General features: G+C 43.3%; 2 protein-coding genes across 4 annotated transcripts in view; one reads left to right on the forward strand and one right to left on the reverse strand.

Moving 5' to 3' along the window:
• LOC139538760 (adrenodoxin-like) overlaps positions 1-11,811 on the forward strand; it is a 32,279-nt gene extending 20,468 nt beyond the window's left edge. Inside the window, exons 2-5 of one of the 2 annotated variants that reach the window (XM_071341163.1) lie at positions 2,089-2,213; positions 6,047-6,176; positions 7,215-7,325; positions 11,315-11,811. In XM_071341163.1, the coding sequence (XP_071197264.1) occupies positions 2,089-2,213; positions 6,047-6,176; positions 7,215-7,325; positions 11,315-11,540 (592 nt within the window). In that variant the 3' untranslated portion in view covers positions 11,541-11,811. Of the gene's footprint in view, positions 1-2,088; positions 2,214-6,046; positions 6,177-7,214; positions 8,590-11,314 lie in introns of those variants that run through there. The other variant, XM_071341165.1, reaches the window with a different exon arrangement.
• Positions 11,812-17,939: 6,128 nt separating this feature from the next.
• The window catches only part of LOC139538776 (rho GTPase-activating protein 20-like), an 82,668-nt gene continuing 76,668 nt past the window's right edge, over positions 17,940-23,939 (reverse strand). For both annotated transcript variants that reach the window (XM_071341197.1, XM_071341196.1), the window contains exons 12-13: positions 21,112-21,226; positions 17,940-19,975 (exon numbers count right to left, since the gene is read on the reverse strand). In XM_071341197.1, the coding sequence (XP_071197298.1) occupies positions 18,312-19,975; positions 21,112-21,226 (1,779 nt within the window). In that variant the 3' untranslated portion in view covers positions 17,940-18,311. The remainder of the gene's footprint in view (positions 19,976-21,111; positions 21,227-23,939) is intronic.

The following is a 23,939-nucleotide window of genomic DNA, read 5'->3' on the forward strand; positions in this document are numbered from 1 at the left end:
CTGCTTGAAACATGTTGGTATTACAGACTCAGTAAGGGACAGGTTGAAAATGTCAGTGAAGACACTTGGCAGTTGGTCAGCGCATGCTCATAGTACACGTCCTGGGCCTTGACCTGTTTAAAGGTCTTCCTCACATCGGCTATGGAGAGCTTGCATGCATCATTCAAGACTAAATTGTGTGTAGTTTATTAGGTACACCCATCTAGTACTGCGTCGGACCCCCCCCCCCCCCCCCCACCATTACACCATCAAAGGACCTAACGAGTGCCAGGAAAACATTCCCCCCACCATTACACTACCACCACCAGCCTGTACCGTTGACACCAGACAGGATGGGACCATGGACTCATGCTGCTTACGCCCTGACCGCTATTAGCATGACGCAACAGGAACCGGAATTCATTGGGCAAGGCAATGTTTTTCCACTCCTCAATTTTACAGTGTTGGTGATCACGTGGAGCCGCTTATTCTTGTTTTTAGCTGATAGAAGTGGAACCCGGTGTGGTCGTCTGCTGCAATAGCCCATCTGTGACAAGGACCAACAAGTTTTGCGTTCCGAGATTCTGCTCTGCACATCACTGTTGTACTGCGCCGTTATTTGCCTGTTTGTGGCACGCCTGTTAGCTTGCACGATTATTGCCTTTCTCCTTCAACCTCTCATCAACAAGCTGTTTTCGCCCACAGGACTGCCGCTGACTGGATGTTTTTTCTTTGTGTACCATTCTTGTTAAACCCTAGACACGGTCGCGTGTGAAAATCCCAGGAGGCCATCTGTTTCTGAGATACTGGAACCGGTGCACCTGGCACCGACGATCATTCCACATTCAAAGTCACTTAGGTCACTCGTTTTGCCCATCCTAATGTTCAATCGAACAGTAACTGGATGCCGGTTTGCCTGCTTTATATAGCAAGCCATGGCCACGTGACTGTCTGTAGGAGCGAACCATTTCCGTGAGCCTAATACCTAATAAACAGGCCACTGAGTGTAATACACAATGTCTCAGGAAAGACTGTCTGGGTTGGCAATACTCGGTATAGAAAAGAGTCGGTCCAGCAACCTGGACATTCAGGCCATGGTGAAAACATTTACACACAAAATGAGGACTTCAGGAGACCAGGGGAGTCTCTCAAATTGGATTTAATTTGATTTAATTAAATTTACCTTGAATATTGCAGGCCATTTGTGTAGGCTGTACGTTCAACAATAAATAGTGGCTGAATTTATCCTCAAACCGACTACTCTTTTCCTCATTGTTAGGCTATTTGATGTGTAATTCTTATAAAAAGTTTATAAATAGCAGCTAAATACGGTAAGCTAGTGTTTTGAGGGTGGACTGACTGTATTATTTGCCATTAATAGACTGGTTTTACACACAACAACTTTTTATCCAAACTGGGAGAGAGTGAGAGGACGGCTCATGTCATGCAGGTTCAGGTAGCCTATAAAGGACAGTTTTATATTCAAAAAAATCTATTGGTAGCTGATTAGTATGCTGTTGCATCGGACATTTATTTTTACAATCTGAAATGTTTCAATTTCCAACTTCATTTACTGAAAAAGTAATTACATTATTGCCGCCAGCCAACAGTCTAAAAATGGCAGCATTGCGACACAGTGTATAGCTTTGTGAACCAAATAGGCCTACCAATAAATATTTATCCATTGCCCTGGCACCACAGAAAGCCTATCATCAATTCAATAGGCATGTAACCGCATAAACGTCAAAATTTCAGCATCTTTGACAGCGATTGGTAGTCTATACTTTGAGTGACTGTCAGGGTCCAGTGAAACTACGTTACGCCAGTGCATTACCTGCATACTTTGTTACCTTTTGAGACTTCAAAGGTAACAAAATATCCTGGCAACTCTAACATACGTCATGCAAACTCATTTTTAGTTGGGTTCAAAGGCAAGCCAAAATATTTTTATCCTGTGATGGTTTTGTATTATGTTATTCTTGGCTCACCTGAAAAGAACCCTGGTTCTCTCTCTCTCTCTTTCTCTCTCTCTCTCTTTCTCTCTCTCTCTCTCTTTCTCTCTCTCTCTCTCTCATTCTGTCTCCATTCACTTTCTCTATCCTACTCTAGGTCAGAGGAGAAGGTGACTGTCTATTTCATCAACCGCAATGGGCGGAAGATCACCACTTCAAGTGCCAAGGGCAACAGTCTTCTAGACCTGGTGGTCGAACAAAACCTAGATATTGAAGGTTTTGGTAAGTGTGGTGTACCTAGGGCTGTGATGGTCATGGAATTTTGGATGACATAATTGGCCTGCCAAATGACTGCGGTCAGTGTAATTTTTTTATTTTTACGCACATTATGCCGTCATAGAACTGGCGTCCCAATTCAAGTCAATGATAGCATAATGGGTGGACTGGCGGCCATTGCGAGGATCAAAGCAGGAATCGTACCCATTAATATGTGCTGTGATTCATTGATTCAACTCAACTGACATTACCAAATATTCCATTGCATGAGCCAAATCTGCATAATTTTAATGAACATTCTACACTGAACAAAAATATGAATGCAACATGTGAAGTTTTGTTCCCATGTTTCATGAGCTGACGTAAAAGATCCCCGAAATGTTCCATACACATTAAATGCTTATTTCTCTCAAATTTTGTGCACAAATTTGTTTATCCCTATTAGTATTTCTCCTTTGCCAAGACAATCCATCCACTTGAAAGGTATGGCATATCAAAAAGATGATTAAACAGAATTATCATTACACAGGTGCACCTTGTGCTGGGGACAATAAAAGGCCACAGTTTTGTCACACAACACAATGGCACAGATGTCTTAAGTTTTGAGGGAGTGTGCAATTGGCATGCTTACTGCAGAAATGTCCACCAGAGCTGTTGCCAGAGAATTAATGTTCATTTCTCTACCATAAGCCGCCTCCAACGTTGTTTTAGAGAATTTGGCAGTACGTCCAACCGGCCTCTCAATCGCAGACCACGTGTATGGCGTCGTGTGGGTGAGCGGTTTGCTGATGTCAACGTTGTGAACAGAGTGCCTCGTGGCGGTGGAGATATGGTATGGGCAGGCATAAGATACGGAGAACAAACACAATTGCATTTTATCGATGGCAGTTTGAATGCACAGAGAGATACCGTGACGAGATCCTGTGGCACATTGTCTTGCCATTCATCACCTCATGTTTCAGCATGATAATGCATGGCCCCATGTCGCAAGGATCTGTACACAATTCTTGGAAGCTGAAAATGTCCCAGTTCTTCCATGGCCTGCATACTCACCAGACATGTCACCCGCTGAGCACATTTGGGATGCTCTGGATCGACGTGTAAGACAGCGTGTTCCAGTTCCCGCCAATATTCAGCAACTTCACACAGCCATTGAAGAGGAGTAGGACAGCATTCCACAGGCCACAATCAACAGCCTGATCAACTCTATGCGAAGGAGATGTGTCACACTGCATGAGGCAAAATGCCTACCTTTTTTTTAAGGTATCTGTGACCAACAGATGCATATCTATATTCCCAGTCATGTGAAATCCATAGATTAGGGCCTATTGAATTTATTTAAATTGTCTGATTTTCTTATATAAACTCAGTAAAATCTTTGAAATTGTTGCATTTTATATTTTTGTTCAGTACACATTACCATGGAAATTATTGCATCACAATACCAGGCAGCCATTGCAAGTGTACCCATGAGTTTACCAGTCAAATTGCCAGGGTTAGCGGTTCCAAGCCTGTTCTATTCATTCTATTTCGAGGTGTGCTGCTGCTGCAGGGAGGGGGCTGTTGCATAGGCAACTGAAGACTTGTTTGCTACAACACCTTCCTTGTTTCAGCAAGAAGCAACAAAGTTTCATCACGTTGTTAAGAGTCCATGTTACCGCAGAAATGGACTCAACCACATGAATGCCCAGCCATCCCATCTTCAGTCAGTCAAAAAGAAACGGTTATGACGGTCTTCATCCATAACCGTCAGTTACACTGTTATACACTGTAGACTGCATGCTTATGGATACTGTTCGCATCCTGGCAATTGCCAATGTGGGTCCATATTTCTGATGCTGTGTTTATTTGATAAGATCCAATATACATTTCCTACAAGAAGCTGATGAAGAAGCCAGAGGATGACATGGCATTATTTCCATATTAGGGCGTGTAGTTAGACTGTCACTCTCTCACCAAGAGTGGCACTTTAACATGCTGCCCAGTTACCTCTGGCACTTCTACTAAATGTTTCCATGGCTTTATATGGATGAGCCCCAGCATCAAGCATTCTATCTAGACAGAGTGAGAGAACCGAGGGAGGGAGGGAAAGAGAGGGGGTGAACACAATATGCGTCAGCAACATCACCTTTGATGTTTGCAAGGCTTTCTTTCTCGCACTCTTTCCCTCTGTCTTCTCTGTCCAGCTCATTTCTCCTGCACGTCTGTCCTATTTAGGCATTGACATGATACAATCTGGATCCCTGAAAAAGCGCCATGGTAGAAAGAGGGGGAAAACCTGTCTGGGGTTCTGTCCTCCCCTGCAGATGTCAGGACTCCTCATCCTCCTGTCTAGAGAGAGGGGGAGAGAGCAGTAAACGAAGGCCACTGGAGGTGGAGGTCTATTTCTAGTCTCTAGTCTTGGGCGGTATACCGTATACCTGGGGTATTGGGGAAAAAGCCATGGGATGGTTTTTCAATACCGTTACGACTATTTCTTTGAATTTTTTCAAGTAATGTTCAGATTTGTAGCTACATTTTAAGTAAATACCAGCAGTCAACTTGTGCAATACGTTAGGAGATGAAGCAGATTGCGTTCTTCATTTCACCTTACCGTAGTTCCCAGTTGAGCCAGTTACGTGTTTGTTTGTAAATAGCATAACGGGAGAAAGCAGGAGCTGGTGAGTCCATAGTGTTCTATATCTATCTATTGGTGAGTCTTTATTGTAAAACGCACATGAGGTGACTGAGTGGCACAGTGGTCGAAGGTGTCACTACAGCCCCTGATTTGATCCCGGGCTGTATCACAACCGGCCGTGATCGGGAGTCCCAAAGGGCGGCACACAATTGGCCCAACGTCGTCCGGGTTAGGGGAGGGTTTGGCCGTGGTAGGCCGTCATTGTAAATAAGAATTTGTTATTAACTGACTTGCCTAGTTAAATAAATATATATATTTTTCTGCCAGAAGTTAGAGTTCTGGATGAGTTCTGTACAGCTGAAATGTTTTCCCTGTGCTTTCTACTACTGTTTTCTTCCCCCCTCCTCCGTTCTTCTCCCATCTGCTTTGTGTACACATGCTGGTCTTCCTTCAGAAAACCATGAATCACAACTTTGTTCATTTGCACAATTTGTCTCGTTCACTTTCGCTTCTAAGTAACCACACTCACTGAAAATTACATTGGGTAGCTACTAGCTATGCTTGTACAACTTGAGCTGGATTTGCCTGTCTTTGCAATTAGTTGGTTAGTTTTAGCTCGTTAGCATTTAGCTAATGGCATCTATGTGATTTGGCTATTACCTGTGCAAATTTTGTTAGCATTCTGGTAATAGACGATCAATGGGCTTTTTTTGCGTTGTTTGCGCCCCCTCATTTTATGTATGGGTTGCCCCAAGATTCGAACCCACTACCCTCGCGTTACAAGCGACATGCTCTACCAACTGAGCTACCAATGCGTGAACCCGCCTCTCGCAGAAGGAAGTCAATCCTGAATGGAATGTGCTTTTGATAGGCTGAACTGATTTTTGTAGTGTTTCTGGGCAGGTCCGTGGGTTGGGCTGGTGTAAAGCTTTCTCACAACCTCTCACCTCTTCCTCTCTCCTCACAGTAAAAACTGTTCCATGCATTAGAGTAGACATTAATCCAGTGAGTGCCTTCAGAACTTCATCCTTACATATCCCATAATGTATTTATTTTTTTCTCTCTCTTTCCCCCCCCCCCCCAATGTGTACATCCTGTGGTTTCAATCATATGAATGGAAAGTCAGTGAAGTCATTCCCCTCTAGGACTGGGCTGTTCTCTACTGATAGATCCTGATATACATCATCCCTTAACAGTTTGATTTTAAATGTGTGTTCCCCAGGTGCGTGTGAGGGGACCCTGGCCTGTTCCACCTGTCATGTGATCCTGGATCAGAAGGTGTATAACCAGCTGGGGCCCATCACTGATGAGGAGAATGACATGCTGGACCTGGCCTTTGGCCTCACTGATACGTGAGTCACAGACATACACGCACATTCCAAAACACACATTGGCGGGAAGATGATTCTGGCATATTAAAGGCCTCACAGACAAATGAGTGACACGCTTGCTGATGCATACACATCACATAGTATGTACTCTCTCCCACACACACTCACACATAGAACACCTATGAACATGTTGAGCCTGGCCCACGGCTTAACCTGCTGATAAATCACATTATTTCAGGTAGGCTTCCAGCCAATAGAGATCAAGAGGTTCAGTTGCCGGGTGAGATGAGCAGATTAAAGATAACCACAGTTTGATTAATATAAGATAATTGTTTCTTTCCTATTCACTTCACATTAGAATATAATTAGTTAGGTATGAAAAGGGTACTAATTCCACTCAGGTGACAAATCAAATCAGTACGATTATAATGCATATCAAATGTGTGTTTTCTCCCTCACATGTGCTCAGTCTCAGCAACGTGATGCTCTCAGCCACCTTGTATTTGAGACTCTTGTTTGTCTATAACATTTAACCTGGTCAAGACCAGAGTTTTCCCCTGGCTGACCTTTCACATATCTAACATGGTTTTCTGGAACACATCAATACCAGATACTGACTGTGGGTTTCTCTACTAATGAGGATGTGCTTCTCCCACATGACTCCCATCCCAGTTTAAGACTAACAGTTTACACAGTAACTCACACATTTGGAATGATAACATAACATGTTACGTAAGGTCTATTCACATGTGAATGTGAACATAGTGTATGTGCGCTTCTTATGCTAGTGTGATATTTATTTTATTATTAACCCCTCCACCACAGACTTTTAAGACTTGGTGTTTGCTTTAACTGTCTGTAGCATCAGATTAGATTTTTGTAGATTTTTATTTTATAAATGATTTTGTCACAAAGTGCATGAGACCAGCCTGGGCCTTAACCACAAAAGAGCCAAACCAAGGTGCTAGTGGGAAGGGAATAGATTGGACAACATGGTTCCCTGTTAATAAAGTGTGTGTAATGACCTTGTCCCTGTACCTGCTGTCTGCGGTCCTGCAGGTCTCGTCTGGGTTGTCAGGTCTGCCTATCCAGAGATCTGGAGGGCATAACGGTCCGTGTGCCAGACGGGGTGAACGACATGCGGCGATCTGACGATGCTGGACCTACACTGTAAAGCATCTTGTTGTTTTTACAGTATTATACAAAACTAACAGTAAAGTACTATATTAATGATTAATTGCCCTAAATCGAAATGCAATCTGGGTGGTTTTAGGTCTAACTGATTAATTGATACTATACAATTCCAAAGAAACTTGGTTTAACAGTACATTCCTGTTAAAAAGTGCTATATTTCCAATGGTACTGTAATTCCACCCCACATAATACTGTACCCTTCCCTGTAGTGGTTTCATGTTATTGTTGTTTTCATTAACATATTATGAGGTGTGCCTTGTAAGAGGCTGCATTTGTTCCACAGGTTAGTGAGAGTGAGGTACCAATTTAACTGATACAGTATGTGGTGGTAGTAGTGCCTCAACAATTGAATGTGCATACAGTAGGGGACAGATTGGAGTGGCAGCAAGTCTTAAACCTTTAATGGTTTAGTATTTGCCATGTTCTTTGGTCTGTTTTGCCCTGTATTTTCTGCCAGTTTAGAAACCTTTGTTAAGGCCTCTAGAAGTGCAAGTGGTATACAGTACCAGTCAAAAGTTTGGACACACCTACTCATTCAAGAGTGTTTCTTTATTTTTACTATTTTCTACATTGTAGAATAATAGTGAAGACATCAAGACTATGAAATAACACATATGGAATCATGTAGTAACCAAAAAAGTGTTAAATATATCAAAATAGATTTTATATTTGACATTCTTCAAAGTAGCCACCCTGTTCCTTGATGACAGCTTTGCACACTCTTGGCATTCTCTCAACCAGCTTCATGAGGTAGTCACCTGGAATGCATTTCAATTAACAGGTGTGCCTTGTTAAAAGTTCATTTCTTTCCTTCTTAATGCATTTGAGCCAATCAGTTGTGTTGTGACAAGGTAGGGGTGGGTATAGAGAATATACCCCTATTTATATATATACACATTACCGTTCAAAAGTTTGGGGTCACTTAGAAATTAAAATAACATCAAATTGATCAGAAATACACAGTATAGACATTGTTAATGTTGTAAATGACTATTGTAGCTGGAAACGGCAGATTTTTTTTGAATGGAATATCTACATAGGCGTACAGAGGTCCATTATCAGCAACCATCACTCCTGTGTTCCGCTAGTAACCTACAGTAAATAGCTAGTAACCTACAGCAAATAGCTAGTAACCCACAGTAAATAGCCAGTAAGCGAATGTCAAGTTTTGTTTATAGATCAAATATTTAGTATTGTTGAAATGCTGAAATAAAATAGTTTTCCTAATTATTAAGATCAATGCATCCACTCTGTATTTTATTTTTTACCTTGTCATTCTACCTTGTGTCACCCACGTTCAGGTAGGCCTAAGCTATAATACTAACTTTACAAAACATTTCACATTTATAATCTCTAACATTCTGAGCGTTCTTCCCCTGTGTTCAGCATCTCTACACTGTTGCACTCTTCTCATTTTGACAGACTCCTCCTTTCCCCCCTGAGAAATGTGTGTTATGTTGCCTCCGCTTTCCACTAGTTCTAATTGAGACAACTCAAAGATGGATTGTGTGGAATGTGTTGTCAGACTCAGAGGGGTTATTAGTGGGAGCAGTGGAAAAGTGGCTTTGGCACACTCAGTCACTCATCTGAGGTGTCTCTCAGTGATGACATCATCTTTGTTCTGAGAGAGCTGCTGACAAACACATCAATCAACTGTCACTCAGAGAGCAAGAGAGAGGGAGGTGGAGAGACCGGAATAAAGGGGTGAGAAAGGGTAAGACAGGCAAAGGTATGGAAAAAGGGGTTAGGTGACAAGGGTAGAAGGAGATGTGAGGACAGGGTTGACAAATAGAAACGTGGAGAGAGGTTAGCAAAGAGGTAGTAACGTCAGGGGATTGGTGAGATGGGGGCTCATGGGTAGGTACAAGTGGAAGGAAATATAGGTTAAACATATTCATACATGAGTCAGGATGAAATAGGGAAGATTGATTTACAGTTGAAGTCTGAAGTTTACATACACCTTATCCAAATACATTTCAACACAGTTTTTCACAATTCGTGACATTTAATCCTAGTAAAAATTCCCTGTCTTAGGTCAGTTAGGATCACCACTTTATTTTAAGAATGTGAAATGTCAGAATAATAGTAGAGAATAATTAATTTCTGCTTTTATTCCTTTCATCACATTCCCAGTGGGTCAGAAGTTTACATACAAATCAAAGTTTGTCACGTGCGCCGAATACAACAGGTGAATACAACCTTACAGTGAAATGCTTACTTACAGGCTCTAACCAATAGTTAAAAAAAGGTATTAGGTGAACAATAGGTAAGTAAAAAAAATAAAACAACAGTAAAAAGACAGGCTATAAAAGTAGCGAGGCTAGATACAGACACCGGTTAGTCAGGCTGATTGAGGTAGTATGTACATGTAGATCTGGTTAAAGTGACTGCATATATAATGAACAGAGAGTAGCAGTTGCGTAAAGAGGGGGTGGTGGGACACAATGCAGATAGCCCGGTTAGCCAATGTGCGGGAGCACTGGTTAGTATTTGGTAGCATTGCCTTTAAATTGTTTAACGTGGGTCAAATGTTTCAGGTAGCCTTCCACAAGCTTCCCACAATAAGTTGGGTGAATTTTCGCCCATTCCTCCTGACAGTAATTGAGTCAGGTTTGTAGGCCTCCTTGATCGCACATGCTTTTTCAGTTCTGCCCACAAATATACTATAGGATTAAGGTCAGGGCTTTGTGATGGCCACTCCAATACCTTGACTTTGTTGTCCTTAAGCCATTTTGCCACAACTTTGGAAGTATGCTTGGTGTCATTGTCGATTTGGAAGACCCATTTGCGACCAAGCTTTAACTTCCTGACTGATGTCTTGAGATGTTGCTTCAATATATCCACATAATTTTCCTGCCTCATGATGCCATCTATTTTGTGAAGTGCACCAGTCCCTCCTGCAGCAAAGCACCCCCACAACATGATGCTGCCACCCCTGTGCTTCACAGTTGGGATGGTGTTTTTCGGCTTGCAAGCCTCCCCCTTTTTCCTCCAAACAGAACGATGGTCATTATGGCCAAACAGTTCTATTTTTGTTTCATCAGACCAGAGGACATTTCTCCAAAAAGTACAATCTTTGTCCCCATGTGCAGTTGCAAACCGTAGTCTGGCTTTTTTATGGCGGTTTTGGAGCAATGGCTTCTTCCTTGCTGAGCGGCCTTTCAGGTTACGTCCATATAGGACTGGTTTTCCTGTGGATATAGATACTTTTGTACCCGTTTCCTCCAGCATCTTCACGAGGTCCTTTTGCTGTTGTTCTGGGATTGATTTGCACTTTTCGCACCAATGTATGTTCATCTCTAGGAGACAGAATGTGTCTCCTTCCTGAGTGGTATGATGGCTATGTGGTCACATGGTGTTTATACTTGCGTACTATTGTTTGTACAGATGAACGTGGTACCTTCAGTCATTTGGAAATTTCTCCCAAGGATGAACCAGACTTGTGGAGGTCTACACTATTTTGTCTGAGGTCTTGGCTGATTTCTTTTGATTTTCCCATGATGCCAAGCAAAGAGGCACTGAGTTTGAAGGTAGGCCTTGAAATACATCCACAGGTCCATCTCCATTTGACTCAAATTATGTCAATTAGCCTATCGGAAGCTTCTAAAGCCGTGACATAATTTTCTTGAATTTTCCAAGCTGTTTAAAGGCACAGTCAACTTAGTATATGTAAACTTCTGACCCACTGGAATTGTGATACAGTGAAATAATCTGTAAACAATTGTTGGAAAAATTAATTGTGTCATGCACAAAGTAGATGTCTTAACCGACTTGCCAAAACTATAGTTTGTTAACAAGAAATTTGTGGAGTGGTTGAAAAACGAGTTTTAATGACTCCAACCTAAGTGTATGTAAACTTCAGACTTCAAGTGTGTGTTTGTGTGTGTGTATATATATATATATATATTTATTTTTTTAGAAAATTGATTTGGTACTGTCACTTGTACTCCCTCTCCGGCCTCTAGGTCACCAGGCTGCTCCTTATGGCGCACACCTGTCACCATCGTTACGCGTACCTGGGCATCGTCAGACTCACCTGGACTCCATCACTTCCTTGATTACCTGCCCTATATATGTCACTCCCTTTGGTTCCTTCCCCAGGTGTCATTGTTTCTGTTTCATGTGTGTGTTGTTGGAGGTTCTTGTTTTGTATTACGTTTATTTTATTACAACACAACACTCATTCCCTGAGCTTGCTTCTCGACTCTCAGCGCACATCGTTACAGGTGCTAAGGAGGGAAGGACATGAGTCATAGAGTCTTTGAGGTACTTTAATAAAGACATCTTGTTGCCATTCCTAGAACAGAATAATCCTTTACAATGTGGACTGGTCTGTACATTGTAACAAATTACTCTGTTTAGTTACAACAACACTGTTCTTCTGTAGATCCCTTTCCATCCTGAACTGTACCAAAGGTTGGAGTGGAGATTCATCTCTGTCAGAAGTAAAGGATTATTGGAGGCTGTGCAGCACTGTTATCATTATATTGTACTGTAGCTACAGATTTAGGATCTTAATTTGACCAGTTTCAGGAAAATAATCCTGCAGCAACAGGAAATGTTAATTATTGTGTGGATTATAATTAATTTACATTTTTGTAGAGGTTGAAACATTCTTTGTTAGGGCAAATCAAGTCTAAAATTGTAAAGTGGAAATTACAAACTTTAGAAGCTTTTTAAACCTTGAATACACTAAAAGTGATCAAATTAAGATCCTACACCTGTAAGTGTATGCCTTGACACAAATGTACAGTAAACACAGAACCTTGTGTAACTGAAGAGTTACCCCTGAGTTAGGGTTCAAAGGTCAGCATAATAATAGCCACCCACTCCATCACATGTCTGACACACACACACACCCCTTCGTTCCATCTCTCCCTCGCAAGACCCATTGTCTGCATCTAGTGGTCACAGGGTTCCCTGGAAACTGGTTAGGTCTTTGTTATGGTCTTGAAGTTACATAAGTGTGTGCACACGTGCATGCGTGAAAGTGCAGGTCATAAAAGGTTTAGTAGGTAATTGGAAGAACCGTCCATTCTGAGTTATAAATCACACACACAGGTGAACGCAGGAAGAGGGAGGCGAAGGTGTCAAAAGTTAGGGTTGTCTTGTGCTCTTGGAACGGCTAACCATGAATACAGTGTTATAAAGATTTGTGTGTGTGTGTGTGTGTGTGCAGACGGACAGGGTCCAGGGGTATGTGAGCACACAAGTCTTTGAAGTTTCCAGGACATGTTCAGAACACAGCAAGATCAGACAGGGTTTCTGGGGACCTGTTCAGAACACAGCAAGATCAGACAGGGTTTCCGGGGACCTGTTCAGAACACAGCAAGATCAGACAGGGTTTCTGGGGACCTGTTCAGAACACAGCAAGATCAGACAGGGTTTCTGGGGACCTGTTCAGAACACAGCAAGATCAGACAGGGTTTCCGGGGACCTGTTCAGAACACAGCAAGATCAGACAGGGTTTCCGGGGACCTGTTCAGAACACAGCAAGATCAGACAGGGTTTCCGGGGACCTGTTCAGAACACAGCAAGATCAGACAGGGTTTCTGGGGACCTGTTCAGAACACAGCAAGATCAGACAGGGTTTCCGGGGACCTGTTCAGAACACAGCAAGATCAGACAGGGTTTCCGGGGACCTGTTCAGAACACAGCAAGATCAGACAGGGTTTCCGGGGACCTGTTCAGAACACAGCAAGATCAGACAGGGTTTCCGGGGACCTGTTCAGAACACAGCAAGATCAGACAGGGTTTCCGGGGACCTGTTCAGAACACAGCAGAGGCCAGGTGCCAAGAATGTACCCCACTGAGTACAGAGACATCAGTGTCACTGAGCGTTCCAGAAACGTTGGATCAACCCAGATTTCCATCACTGCTTGGCTGTTCTTCTGAGACTATGTGGCTAGTCCTGTCTTCCCCTCCCTCTCTTCTTCTCTCTTTCTGACAGGTGTCTTCCGCTCTCATATGCCCATAACCATCTCTACCTCGCGAAGCCTTGTGTCCACCTCAGATTCAACTCCTGGGGATTTGGTGTCCTGACACATTTTTCCAAGGCCTGTAAGTTTGCGGTATTTAGACACAAAGATCTCAAAACCCCTTTAGAAAATGACAAGTTTATCTCTTAATAATATGGTATTGTCCTACATTTTTGTTTTAAAACCTAAAGTGACCAGCCTGTAAGAATCGCCTCAATGGCATTTAACTTGGTCTGAAAACTATGAGAAATATTAGTTCTATCTCCTTTTTTTGACAAAAGTATGATATACTCAATGACTGCAATAATAAATATAATTAGTCTTAACATATTTAGAATGATATAATATGACACATATTGTCATAGTATCTCTCCCCTAAATGAACATCATATGCTGGGTCCCACAGCACATTACGTAGTGGGTGACTCATGCCTGCTTCTCATTGTAACAGTGTAACAACACCAGTATGTGTGTCAGACAAACAATAGCTGGGAGATTTATCCGGATTTCTGTGCAGGGAGGTAACATGTTATTCTGCGTGGGTCAAGAGTGCAAAACGAGGGAAAAATACTGTTAATGGCTGTTTTGACTGGGATTTGTAAGAGAGCCAGATAGTATCAACTGTGACTTCATCAGAGGGCCGTGAGCCAGCCAAGACACCTCACTGAGCAGCTCCCCACCCCGAACCCCCACCACCATCCTCTTAACTGGACCCAATCAAAACAAAAAGCAAATTCACTGTCTACAAGGAAAACAGAGAGGAACCGGGCGTGTTGGCTGCACCTGCGCTACGAGCAACGCCCCCCATAAAAATCCACAAACCCAGAGTGGAAAGAGTGTAGACAGGCGAGAGTTGCTGTCAAAATACCACCGCACAGATGCTCAGTGCCTCAGTGTATCGTTACAGGGTGGAGAGTTCAACGGCTCATTATATTGCCTTGGAATTCAACAATGGTGCCAATCAGAGGATGTTGTTAATAAGTGTGTCTGTATGGATGGGGTAGCCACTCTTGCGTGATGAGAAACATTGCCAGAGACCTGACAACTTTCGTTAGCTCTCCAGTCCCCAAGCTAATGTAGGCTTTAGCCCAGCTGGCCAACACAGTCTTATGACGTGCAAGAGACCGGGGTTTAGGCCCAGGTGGTAAAATAAAGCTGCACAGGGACCTTGTCAGAAGCCCTGTCATGACTCTGGCACATTCTGTCCTCTCCAAGGGCTCACAGTGTCAGGGAGAGTAGATCACTCACGTTTATTACAAATTGTTAGAGCCTCTCCTCTCCAAAATGTGACTTCTGAGGCCGGTTTAACTTAACAGACTCCCAGCGCATCAACAACATAGCTTCAAGGGTCAAACTTAAGAGTTTGCGTTTCCAAAGAACATGCTCTTGTACTAGCAGTGAATTCTAATGTGGTATGTTCTAGATAACGAGGGCCATGAGTTTTTCTTAACCTCCCTAGTTATAACTACTAATAACTCCATCAAGCTCCCTCACAAAAAAACCTGATTACTAAACCAACCATTCCTGCTTGTACTACTTCCCCACCTAGTTTAGCACCCCTGCAGAGGTGCTAGAAACAGACAAGCAGGCAGAATCAGTTGACTTCAAAATCCATCTAGTAGGCTTTACCTGACTCCTGACCTGAGAACTACACAGAGCTTGTGTCAAAGATGATCTATTATACTGACAAGATGGTCCCGCGATCAGGTGGGAGCATTCTAGCCAATGAGTGGGCAGATACGCATGTGAACAACAGGCACAACTCCGATATGAAGTTGTTTTTTTTCAAAGTTGCCAAAATGCCACATGCATCCACTTATATTGGTGCATTCGTAACAACCTAAACATTACGAAACTTCTATTCGATCAAATTAGCAATTACATTTTTTGCTGACCAAATTGGACAATCTCACTGACCTCCATACAAATATTCCTCACTTTATGGTCTTATTTTCATGGACCCCTCTCGCTTCGCCTCTTCCTCTCTGGTGTTAACTTGGGTCAACCTGTGTTAACCTGGGTCATGTGGGCCAGCATATAGTACCTTTTAGATTAGAGACTTAACACTTAATACTGGTGGAGCCATACAAAAGTAGTGTCATCAAAGAGGGGACACCACTGGTGACAAAGTGTGTGAGTGTGAGAGAGCAGGACCTGCAAACACAGAAATTGGTATAATCCTGAGAGTCAAAGTAGCTGTTAGATTTGACATATTTCCTATTCACAGCAACTGCTGATCATGACAAAAGCCTTTTTATTATGTCCTTCTATAATTGGAGAGAAAAACCTTTATCAAAATTCTACCACAGACTAGGGAAGATGGGCGGCACGTTTTATATCACAGCTTGTAGTGTTTATAAGTCTCTCAATCACCATAACAATAATATAGAAAATCTGAATATTTATGTTAACAATCAGCATCCAGCCCTACACAACACGTGCACATGTGCAGTCTCTCTCTCACTCACCTTTTGAGACAGGTCCAAGAAGGTGGGCCAAACCCGTGAGGTTCATGGCTCTGCCGCCATTATATAATTAGCTGTGTTTGGACTCTGTCTCCCTGTCTGGCTGACTAACTCTAACTCTAACAGACCTGTCTGTCCTCTGAGAAGCAGCACCTCAGTGTGAGTGTGTGCATGTGTGTGTGGACTCTGTCTCTACCAGACCTGTCGGTCTATCCTCTTAGACCCAGACCTACGTCACTCTGACACCAGAGACCATTACAGATGAGTTATTCATGGGAAATGTGATGTTTACATCGCACTGTGAGTTTGATGATTAATGCTAAACAGGTGTAAAGAGTTTACATTTTAACACTAATACAGTACTGTGCTTTTAGTATGATACAGTGTCCTACTTTATCAGTTCTGCAGGGTCGTCCTCCAGAACATCACCAAATAAGGCACAAAATAATAGAGAACCAGAAATTCCAAATTTTTGCCCTTTTTTTTTTTTTTTACAAAAACTCCATTCACCCAAGTCATTGAATGTTCTCTGTACTACCGCACGGCAAGCGATTCCAATGCACCAAGTCTGGAACCAACAGGACCTTGAACAGCTTCTACCCCCAAGCCATAAGACTGCTAAATAGTTAGTTAAATAGTTAAAGCTGCAATATGTAACTTGTCAAGAACTGCAATGCTGCTGGGTTTTCACACTCAACAGTTTCCCATGTGTATCAAGAATGGTCCACCACCCAAAGGACATCCAGCCAACTTGACACAGCTGTGGGAAGCGTTGGAGTCAACATGGGCCAGCATCCACGTGGAATGCGTTCAGTAGCCTGTAGTGTCCATGCCCTGACAAATTGAGGCTGTTCTGAGGGAGACGGGGGTGCAGCTCAATATTAGAAAGGTGTTCCTAATGTTTGGTATACTCACTGTATGTGAGTAGTGAGACACAGACACAATATGTGTTATGAACAGAATGCAACCTTTAAAGCTGCAATCTGTAACTTTTTGGGTGGTCCGACCAAATTCACATAGAAATGTGTGTTATAGATCTGTCATTCTCATTGAAATCAAGTCTAAGAAGCTGTAGATCTGTTCTATGTGTGCTATTTCTATGCTTCCCATTCTTAAGTTTTGTTTTTGCATCTTTCGGTTTTGTACACCAGCTTCAAACAGCTGAAAATACAATATTTTTGGCCAAGGAAAATATATTTCACAGTGGTGGTACATTGATTCTCTAAGATATACTTGCTTGTTTTGTCACAAACTGAAATTAGGTGAACTATTAGAACTTCAGCAACCAGGAAATGGCAGAGCAATATCTGCATATTGCACCTTTAACCTAACAGCTACCTGAACTATCTGCATTGACCCTTTTTGCACTAACTTTTTTGACTCATCACATACGATGCTGCTACTCTTTATTGCTAGTTATATGTACATATCTACCTCAATTATCTAATACTCCAGCACATCAACTTTATTACTTTTATTATTACATGTTTTACTTTTCTATTATTTCAACAATGTCTTTCTCTCTGCATTGTTGGGAAAGGCCTGTAAGTAAGCATTTCACTGTTTGTCTACAACTGTTGTTTACGAAGCGTGGTTCGAATAAAATTAGATTTAGATTATTTGATATAAAGAAAAATGAAGAATCTTGTTGGTACATAAAGATACTTTCACAAGAGCAATGTTTTATTATAATCCTGATCATTCATTTTCATAAGCATTAGACATCAGATATACCGGTAACTGCCAAAATACCAACATAAAGTGTCTTAATAGGGCGTTGGGGCACCACAAGCTGCCAGAACAGTTTCATTGCAGCTTGGCATAGATTCTACAAGTGTCTGGAACTATATTAGAGGGATGTGACACCATTTTTCCATGAGATATTCCATCATTTTGTGTTTTGTTGATGGCCACCGCTCCAGAATCTCCCATAAGTGTTCAACTGGGATGAGATCTGGTGACTGAGACACACACTCTAAGCTCCTTTGAGTCTCCTCTTTCAAAGTCACTGAGATCTCTTTTTCTAGCCATGGTATCCAAAATAATAGGCAACTGGGCATTTTTATACATCACCCTAAGCATGATGGGATGTTAATTGCTTAATTAACCCAGGAACCACACCTGTGCGGAAGCACCTGCTTTCAATATACTTTGCATCTCTCATTTCATCAAGTGTTTTCTTTATTTGGCAGTTACATGTACGTACATAATATACAAATGGTGCATTCTGTAGCAAATATACTCTATAGGACAGCAGCAGTATTGGCATCATGTACAAAAATACACATTTGATTTCTTACAGCTCGCACAACACTATATGTAAAGCATATGAACATAAATATAGACCTATACCTGTCGTTGATTCCCAGAGATATGGAAGAAAATCTCCAGCACAACCAAACAACTGCATCTACCATGACCAAGGGAAAATAACTGTACATATATGACAACATAAAAACGATATGCTACAAACATTGATCAGCCAAATAAAACAAGCCCAGAGTCTCTTAAAAGTCCTTTTAAACGTAAGACTCCTCTGCAAAGAACATTTGGTCAAAGTCGTCAACGCAAGGGTCGCTACACTTCCTGCTTTGCCACTCCCTCTTCCCCTGGACAAGGGCCAGAGCGACCTCCTGACTCCTCTGCAGGCACGCGCCTGAATCCGCCCGCACCTGTGAGGAAAAGTAGTCCCTCACTGCCCGCGTGGCGGAGGGAGAGAGGCAGAAGCGTGGCTCTGAGTTTGGGCCTGCTCCGTTGCGCTGCGGCTCAATGTCAGACACTCTAAGTCCGCTCTCAGGGAGCTGCTGACCTTTGACCCCGTGGGTCTGGGACTTGACCCAGGGCCTTTCCAGGGTGAGGCTGGAGGCCGCGTCTGTCACCATGGAGGGCTCAGAGGCTCTGCGAGGCAGGGTGAGGACCTTGCGGCCAGCCTCCATGGCCAGGGTGAGCGAGTGAGACTTCTGCCTCTGGAGGGTTAGTGTTGAGCCACTCTGTCCATAGAACACATCCTGGGGAGGCTGGATGACCTCACTTCCTGTTCCAGTGGGCCACTGGGTGACGTCACGTCCTGTGGGGGGTCTGTGGGTGGCATTGCAGGCCTGGTCATGCAGCAGCTGTAGCTCTCTGACAGTAAGGGGTTTCTCTGTGCCTCTGTAGAAGGGAGACCTACTCTTCTGCAGCTGTAGGATAGCCTGCTGGTAGGATGGAGGGCTGCTGGACCTCCTCTTGGTGGTCAACTCTACACCTTTACCCTCGGATGCTTTTGGGAGACTAACCCCTTTCCCCTTCCCCACTTCCTCCTCCAGGTGTCCATTGTCGGGTTGCCGTAGTGACAGTCGGAGGTTCCTCTTGAGCCAGGTGTTGGGGTGCAGTCCGTGGTGGGTAGAGGGTGTCCGGGAGGAATGAGGGGGCTGACTTTCACTCCAGTCCACTGTGTCTCTCTTTGGGGGTGAGCACTGGGGGGAGCGGGGTGAAAGGGGGGAGCGGGGGCAAGACTCAGCCAACAGGAAGCCGGCGCTGGTGACATAGTCTGTGGAATACTGGGAGAAGGCGGAGTCTAAGGAGCTGAGGGAGGAGCCTGTGGGGGAGGTTGCTGGGGAGGACAGGCTAGAGCAGCTTGCGTCCAATCGTAAAGGAGAGGGTGGGGTGTGTTTCAGCTTCCTCTGCCCGAGAGTTCCAACCCCTCCTCTTTCTCCACCTGCGATCACTTTGTCTTTCAGCTGCAGAGCCCTGAGCCCCTGAAACACTTCATCCTCCTCTTCCTCTTCCTCTTCCTCTCCCTCCATCGACGCGTCATAGCTCGCTTTACGAGACACCAAATGGTGCTTATCCGATTGGATGATCAGAGCTCCGGGGGTGTGTCCGATGGCAGGCTCTGAGCTGCGTCGTAACCTCCGAGGGCCCTGTGATTGGACATAGCACTGGCGTGGGCGTGGTTGCCGTAGGGCGGGGGTGAACTTTCTGGGTCTGGCAAGTGGGGTAATATGTAGGAGGTCAGCCTCAGCCTCAGGGTCAGGGTCGGGGTCACAGTCACTCAGGGTGATGACAGAGTCTCTGCTGCAGCTGTCAGGCTTGGCCTTGTCTCTCAGAGGATGGGACTCCTGGAAGGGCGACTCTGGGTCCTCGTTTAACTCGTTCTCCAGACTGTCATAGGACGAGTCATTCATCTGGAAAGAGGACACGTCTACGGAGGGAAGGAGAGAGGAAAAGAGAGAAGCGGGGGGAGGGAGAGAGTTAATATGCTAAAATGATTGTTATGACATGCGGTCCATTTTGATTATGTTATGGATTTCATATATTCCTATGTCCTTGCTTTGGAAATGTTGGAAATGTTGCACTGACTGACTATCATGCCAATAAAGCTGGGGTGGAGGGAAATGGAGAAGGAGAGAGTTTGAACAAACCTCCATTTCATTAGATAGACAAAGGGTTTGAAAACAAGCGCAAAGTGCTGTCATAGTCCCTAGCATACAGCTGCCTTCATAGAGGTTGGTTTAGGTCATAAAGAATGATAGAGGCCTCTAGTGGCCAAAGGCTGTTATAGCATGGGTGCCATTGAGGGATTTCATCATTTTCAACCTGGGGTGAGTTTTTGGTAATAAAAATACTTTAAAATCACCAGGAATTTATCTAAAAATGGGTTTAATTTAGGAAATAGGTTTCCAAGTATTCCCACAAATAGAAAAAAATACATTATCGTGTGATCTCTTTTTGGGCTAGGTTGTGGTCAATTTGCAGTGTACAAATTATTATAATTATGCTCCGCCACCAACCAGCCGCTCCAACAAAAATTGGTCCGTGGCTGAATCTAGTTGCCTATCCCTGGTTTAGGGGAGAAGAGGAAATTTACTGGTGTGTTAATGAGTGTTTGAGAGTGTACTAATCACTTTAATGAATGAGGTCAACATAGTGACCCCAATCAGCAGACCTCACAGAGACAATGACTTATGGAGAGGTCTGAGAGAACACTCAACGCACGCACACACACACACACACACACAAGCTAGTCAGGGTTAATCTACTCTATAATGATGATAATGTCTACAATACACAGAACCACTGTCTTGCCATAAACACACACACACTCATTAACTTTCTAAACCCTTGTGAAGACCCGTGGCAAATTAAACCACCTCTGTGTCGTTTCAGTTCTGCTTGGTTTGGGACCTCTCTTCCTCCCTCTCCCTTTGTCCCTATCCAACTTTATCTTATGACGTTTTCTCCAACCAAAACGAACAGCATTTGTTTAGAGCACTGTACAATATAATTTGCAATTAGATGTTGTTATTTCTTCAGTGAATACATTAAGACTTTGTTTACCTGATCCATGGTCGCTGCTATTGCTCTTCTGAGGGAATCCACTAAACAGAGAGGGGACGTCATCTCCCAGGACCTTCCTGCAGTTCTCAATCAGGAACCGAACAAGCTCACAGACCTAGGAACAGATCATAGACCTGGTTACACCTCAGTCACACAGGTCAATGACTGGTCCTAGATTAAGGCTCCGACTGCAAGTTAAAGGTTATTTCACAGGTAGTTTCCCTGGTATAAGAGATGTAAAGTCTTGCCAACTTTCTTACTGGCCACATATAGCTGATCAAAATTGACATAATGTAAATCGTCTGAACTCCTTTTTCTAAGATGAGAATCACAATTTAAGGAGAATTCAGAAAACAAAATCTGAGAAAGAATCTTGTCTGGTCCCAGATGTTTACAAACATATCAAACATTAATTAAACCCAAGTTACACAGTATAAACCTCCAAATCTGAAACACAAAATGTCAGTCATACTCCCAAACAGTCAGTTCCAGTCTGGGATTTGAACGTTTCCCTAGGGCAAAGCTGACTGTTTAAAAAAGAGTGATTATAAATGTGTTGTTTTTGTTAGCTTCTCTTATGGAGAGTCTACAGACAGAATGAGGTTATGGAAATATGAAGGAGACAAACATGGGGCCTATCTGTGTGTTGTTGGGCCAGATGTGTGTGTCATGGTTTTCACCATATGTCTGTCAGTCTGTGTTACACGCCTGTGTTCAGAGGGCTATGGGAGTGAATGGACTGCTAGAGCTTGGCTACGAATTTCACAAGCTAGTCCAACACAACGGAACTCCAGCAAGGGAAAAAGGCTTCTCTCGCTCCCTCCTTCATTGCGTCTCTCCCTGTATTTAGCCTGGTTCTGTCCATCAGAGGGGATGCCTATTTAACCCACTGAGGAAACATCTAGAAACTCACTCATTCATCCAGAACCTGTCAACATCTATGAAGGTGTAGGGGGACTTTTTCTGGGGTAAGCTTTTCTCAATCGTTCAAAAGCAAAGTTAGTATGTGTATCTCAGCCACCTTTTCTGACAAACACAGCACACAATATTTACTCAAGCCACTCATAGACTAACATGTCTGTAGGAGCCACAAACATCTAAATTAGAGCTGTGGTGGAAAAGGGAGCGGAAGTGGAGGAAAATAAGGGTTTGCATGTCAAGCGGAAGGAGAGCAGTGTTCCAGACTGCCCAGTGCCGTTAGAGACCAGACCCACGCCGGCCCAGTTTGACTTGGCTCCTTGTGAGACCACGACCAACCAGGGGAATGTCGAAATATCACATTTTTCCCCTTCAGAGGCGCTGGGGCCACGCATACAAACAAACAGAAAAAAAGTGTGTGTGTGTGTGTGTGTGTGTGTGTGTGTGTGTGTGTGTGTGTGTGTGTGTGTGTGTGTGTGTGTGTGTGTGTGTGTGTGTGTGTGTGTGTGTGTGTGTGTGTGTGTGTGTGTGTGTGTGTGTGTGTGTGTGTGTGTGTGTGTGAAGACAGAAAGGAGTGTTTTAGCGTAGCGGGTTTGTGAAAACACACTCGCCCTCAGGAATCTGTAGGAAATGCTTTGGATTTTTTCCCAGTGAACCTCAACAGCCTAGCCTCACCAGAAACAAACACACATTTGACAAGGAGAGAGAAAGATCTGGAAACACCCAGATTGATTGTGTTTCAACAACAATGTGTCCAAATCGACCATAAAATTAGAGACTAGTAAAGACATTGTGACTTATTCTTGCTTATTATTAACTTACAATACATCTGGGGCCACTGGTGGTGAACTCAATCATTTCAGGGCTAGCATGGTTGGCTACAGTCTTGTAGTCTTGTGGTAGGGTTAGGACTGTGAACTCGTGTGTCAATTCAGATATTTACAGTCTCCTTGTGAGTAAGTTATCATAAAATTTCAAGCTTTTCTGTCAGGGTACGAATTTCACATTTGTTATGTGTCACCGTGATCTCAAGCGTGTGTGTGTCAGTACAGAGATTGAAAACCTGTGACTAGAGAAATGTAAAAGGAGTAGGTCAGTCCAGGTTTAAAGAGGAAACGTATATAGTATAGCCCAGCATGCGGCTCCTGCTGTAGCAGGAGGTTGACACACACTCTACTCTCTAACTCCTCACTGATGTTTGTTCTTCCATTGAACATCCTGCTTCGTCAGACAGCTAGGTGGCAACAGTATATCTTTCCTTTACACCCTGTCCTGGTCCCTAGCCTCAGCCCGCCAGACCCTTAGGTGTACAGTATGTATGTATGTATGTATGTATGTATGTATGTATGTATGTATGTATGTATGTATGTATGTATGTATGTATGTATGTATGTATGTATGTATGTATGTACAGTGGGGAGAACAAGTATTTGATACACTGCCGATTTTGCAGGTTTTCCTACTTACAAAGCATGTAGAGGTCTGTAATTTTTATCATAGGTACACTTCAACTGTGATAGACGGAATCTAAAACAAAAATCCCGAAAATCACATTGTATGATTTTTAAGTAATTAATTAGCATTTTATTGCAAGACATAAGTATTTGATACATCAGAAAAGCAGAACTTAATATTTGGTACTGAATCCTTTGTTTGCAATTACAGAGATCATACGTTTCCTGTAGTTCTTGACCAGGTTTGCACACACTGCAGCATGGATTTTGGCCCACTCCTCCATACAGACCTTCTCCAGATCCTTCAGGTTTCGGGGCTGTCGCTGGGCAATACGGACTTTCAGCTCCCTCCAAAGATTTTCTATTGGGTTCAGGTCTGGAGACTGGCTAGGCCACTCCAGGACCTTGAGATACTTCTTACGGAGCCACTCCTTAGTTGCCCTGGCTGTGTGTTTC

Source organism: Salvelinus alpinus, chromosome 14 (genome assembly GCF_045679555.1).
Source record: "Salvelinus alpinus chromosome 14, SLU_Salpinus.1, whole genome shotgun sequence".
NCBI lineage: Eukaryota > Metazoa > Chordata > Actinopteri > Salmoniformes > Salmonidae > Salvelinus > Salvelinus alpinus.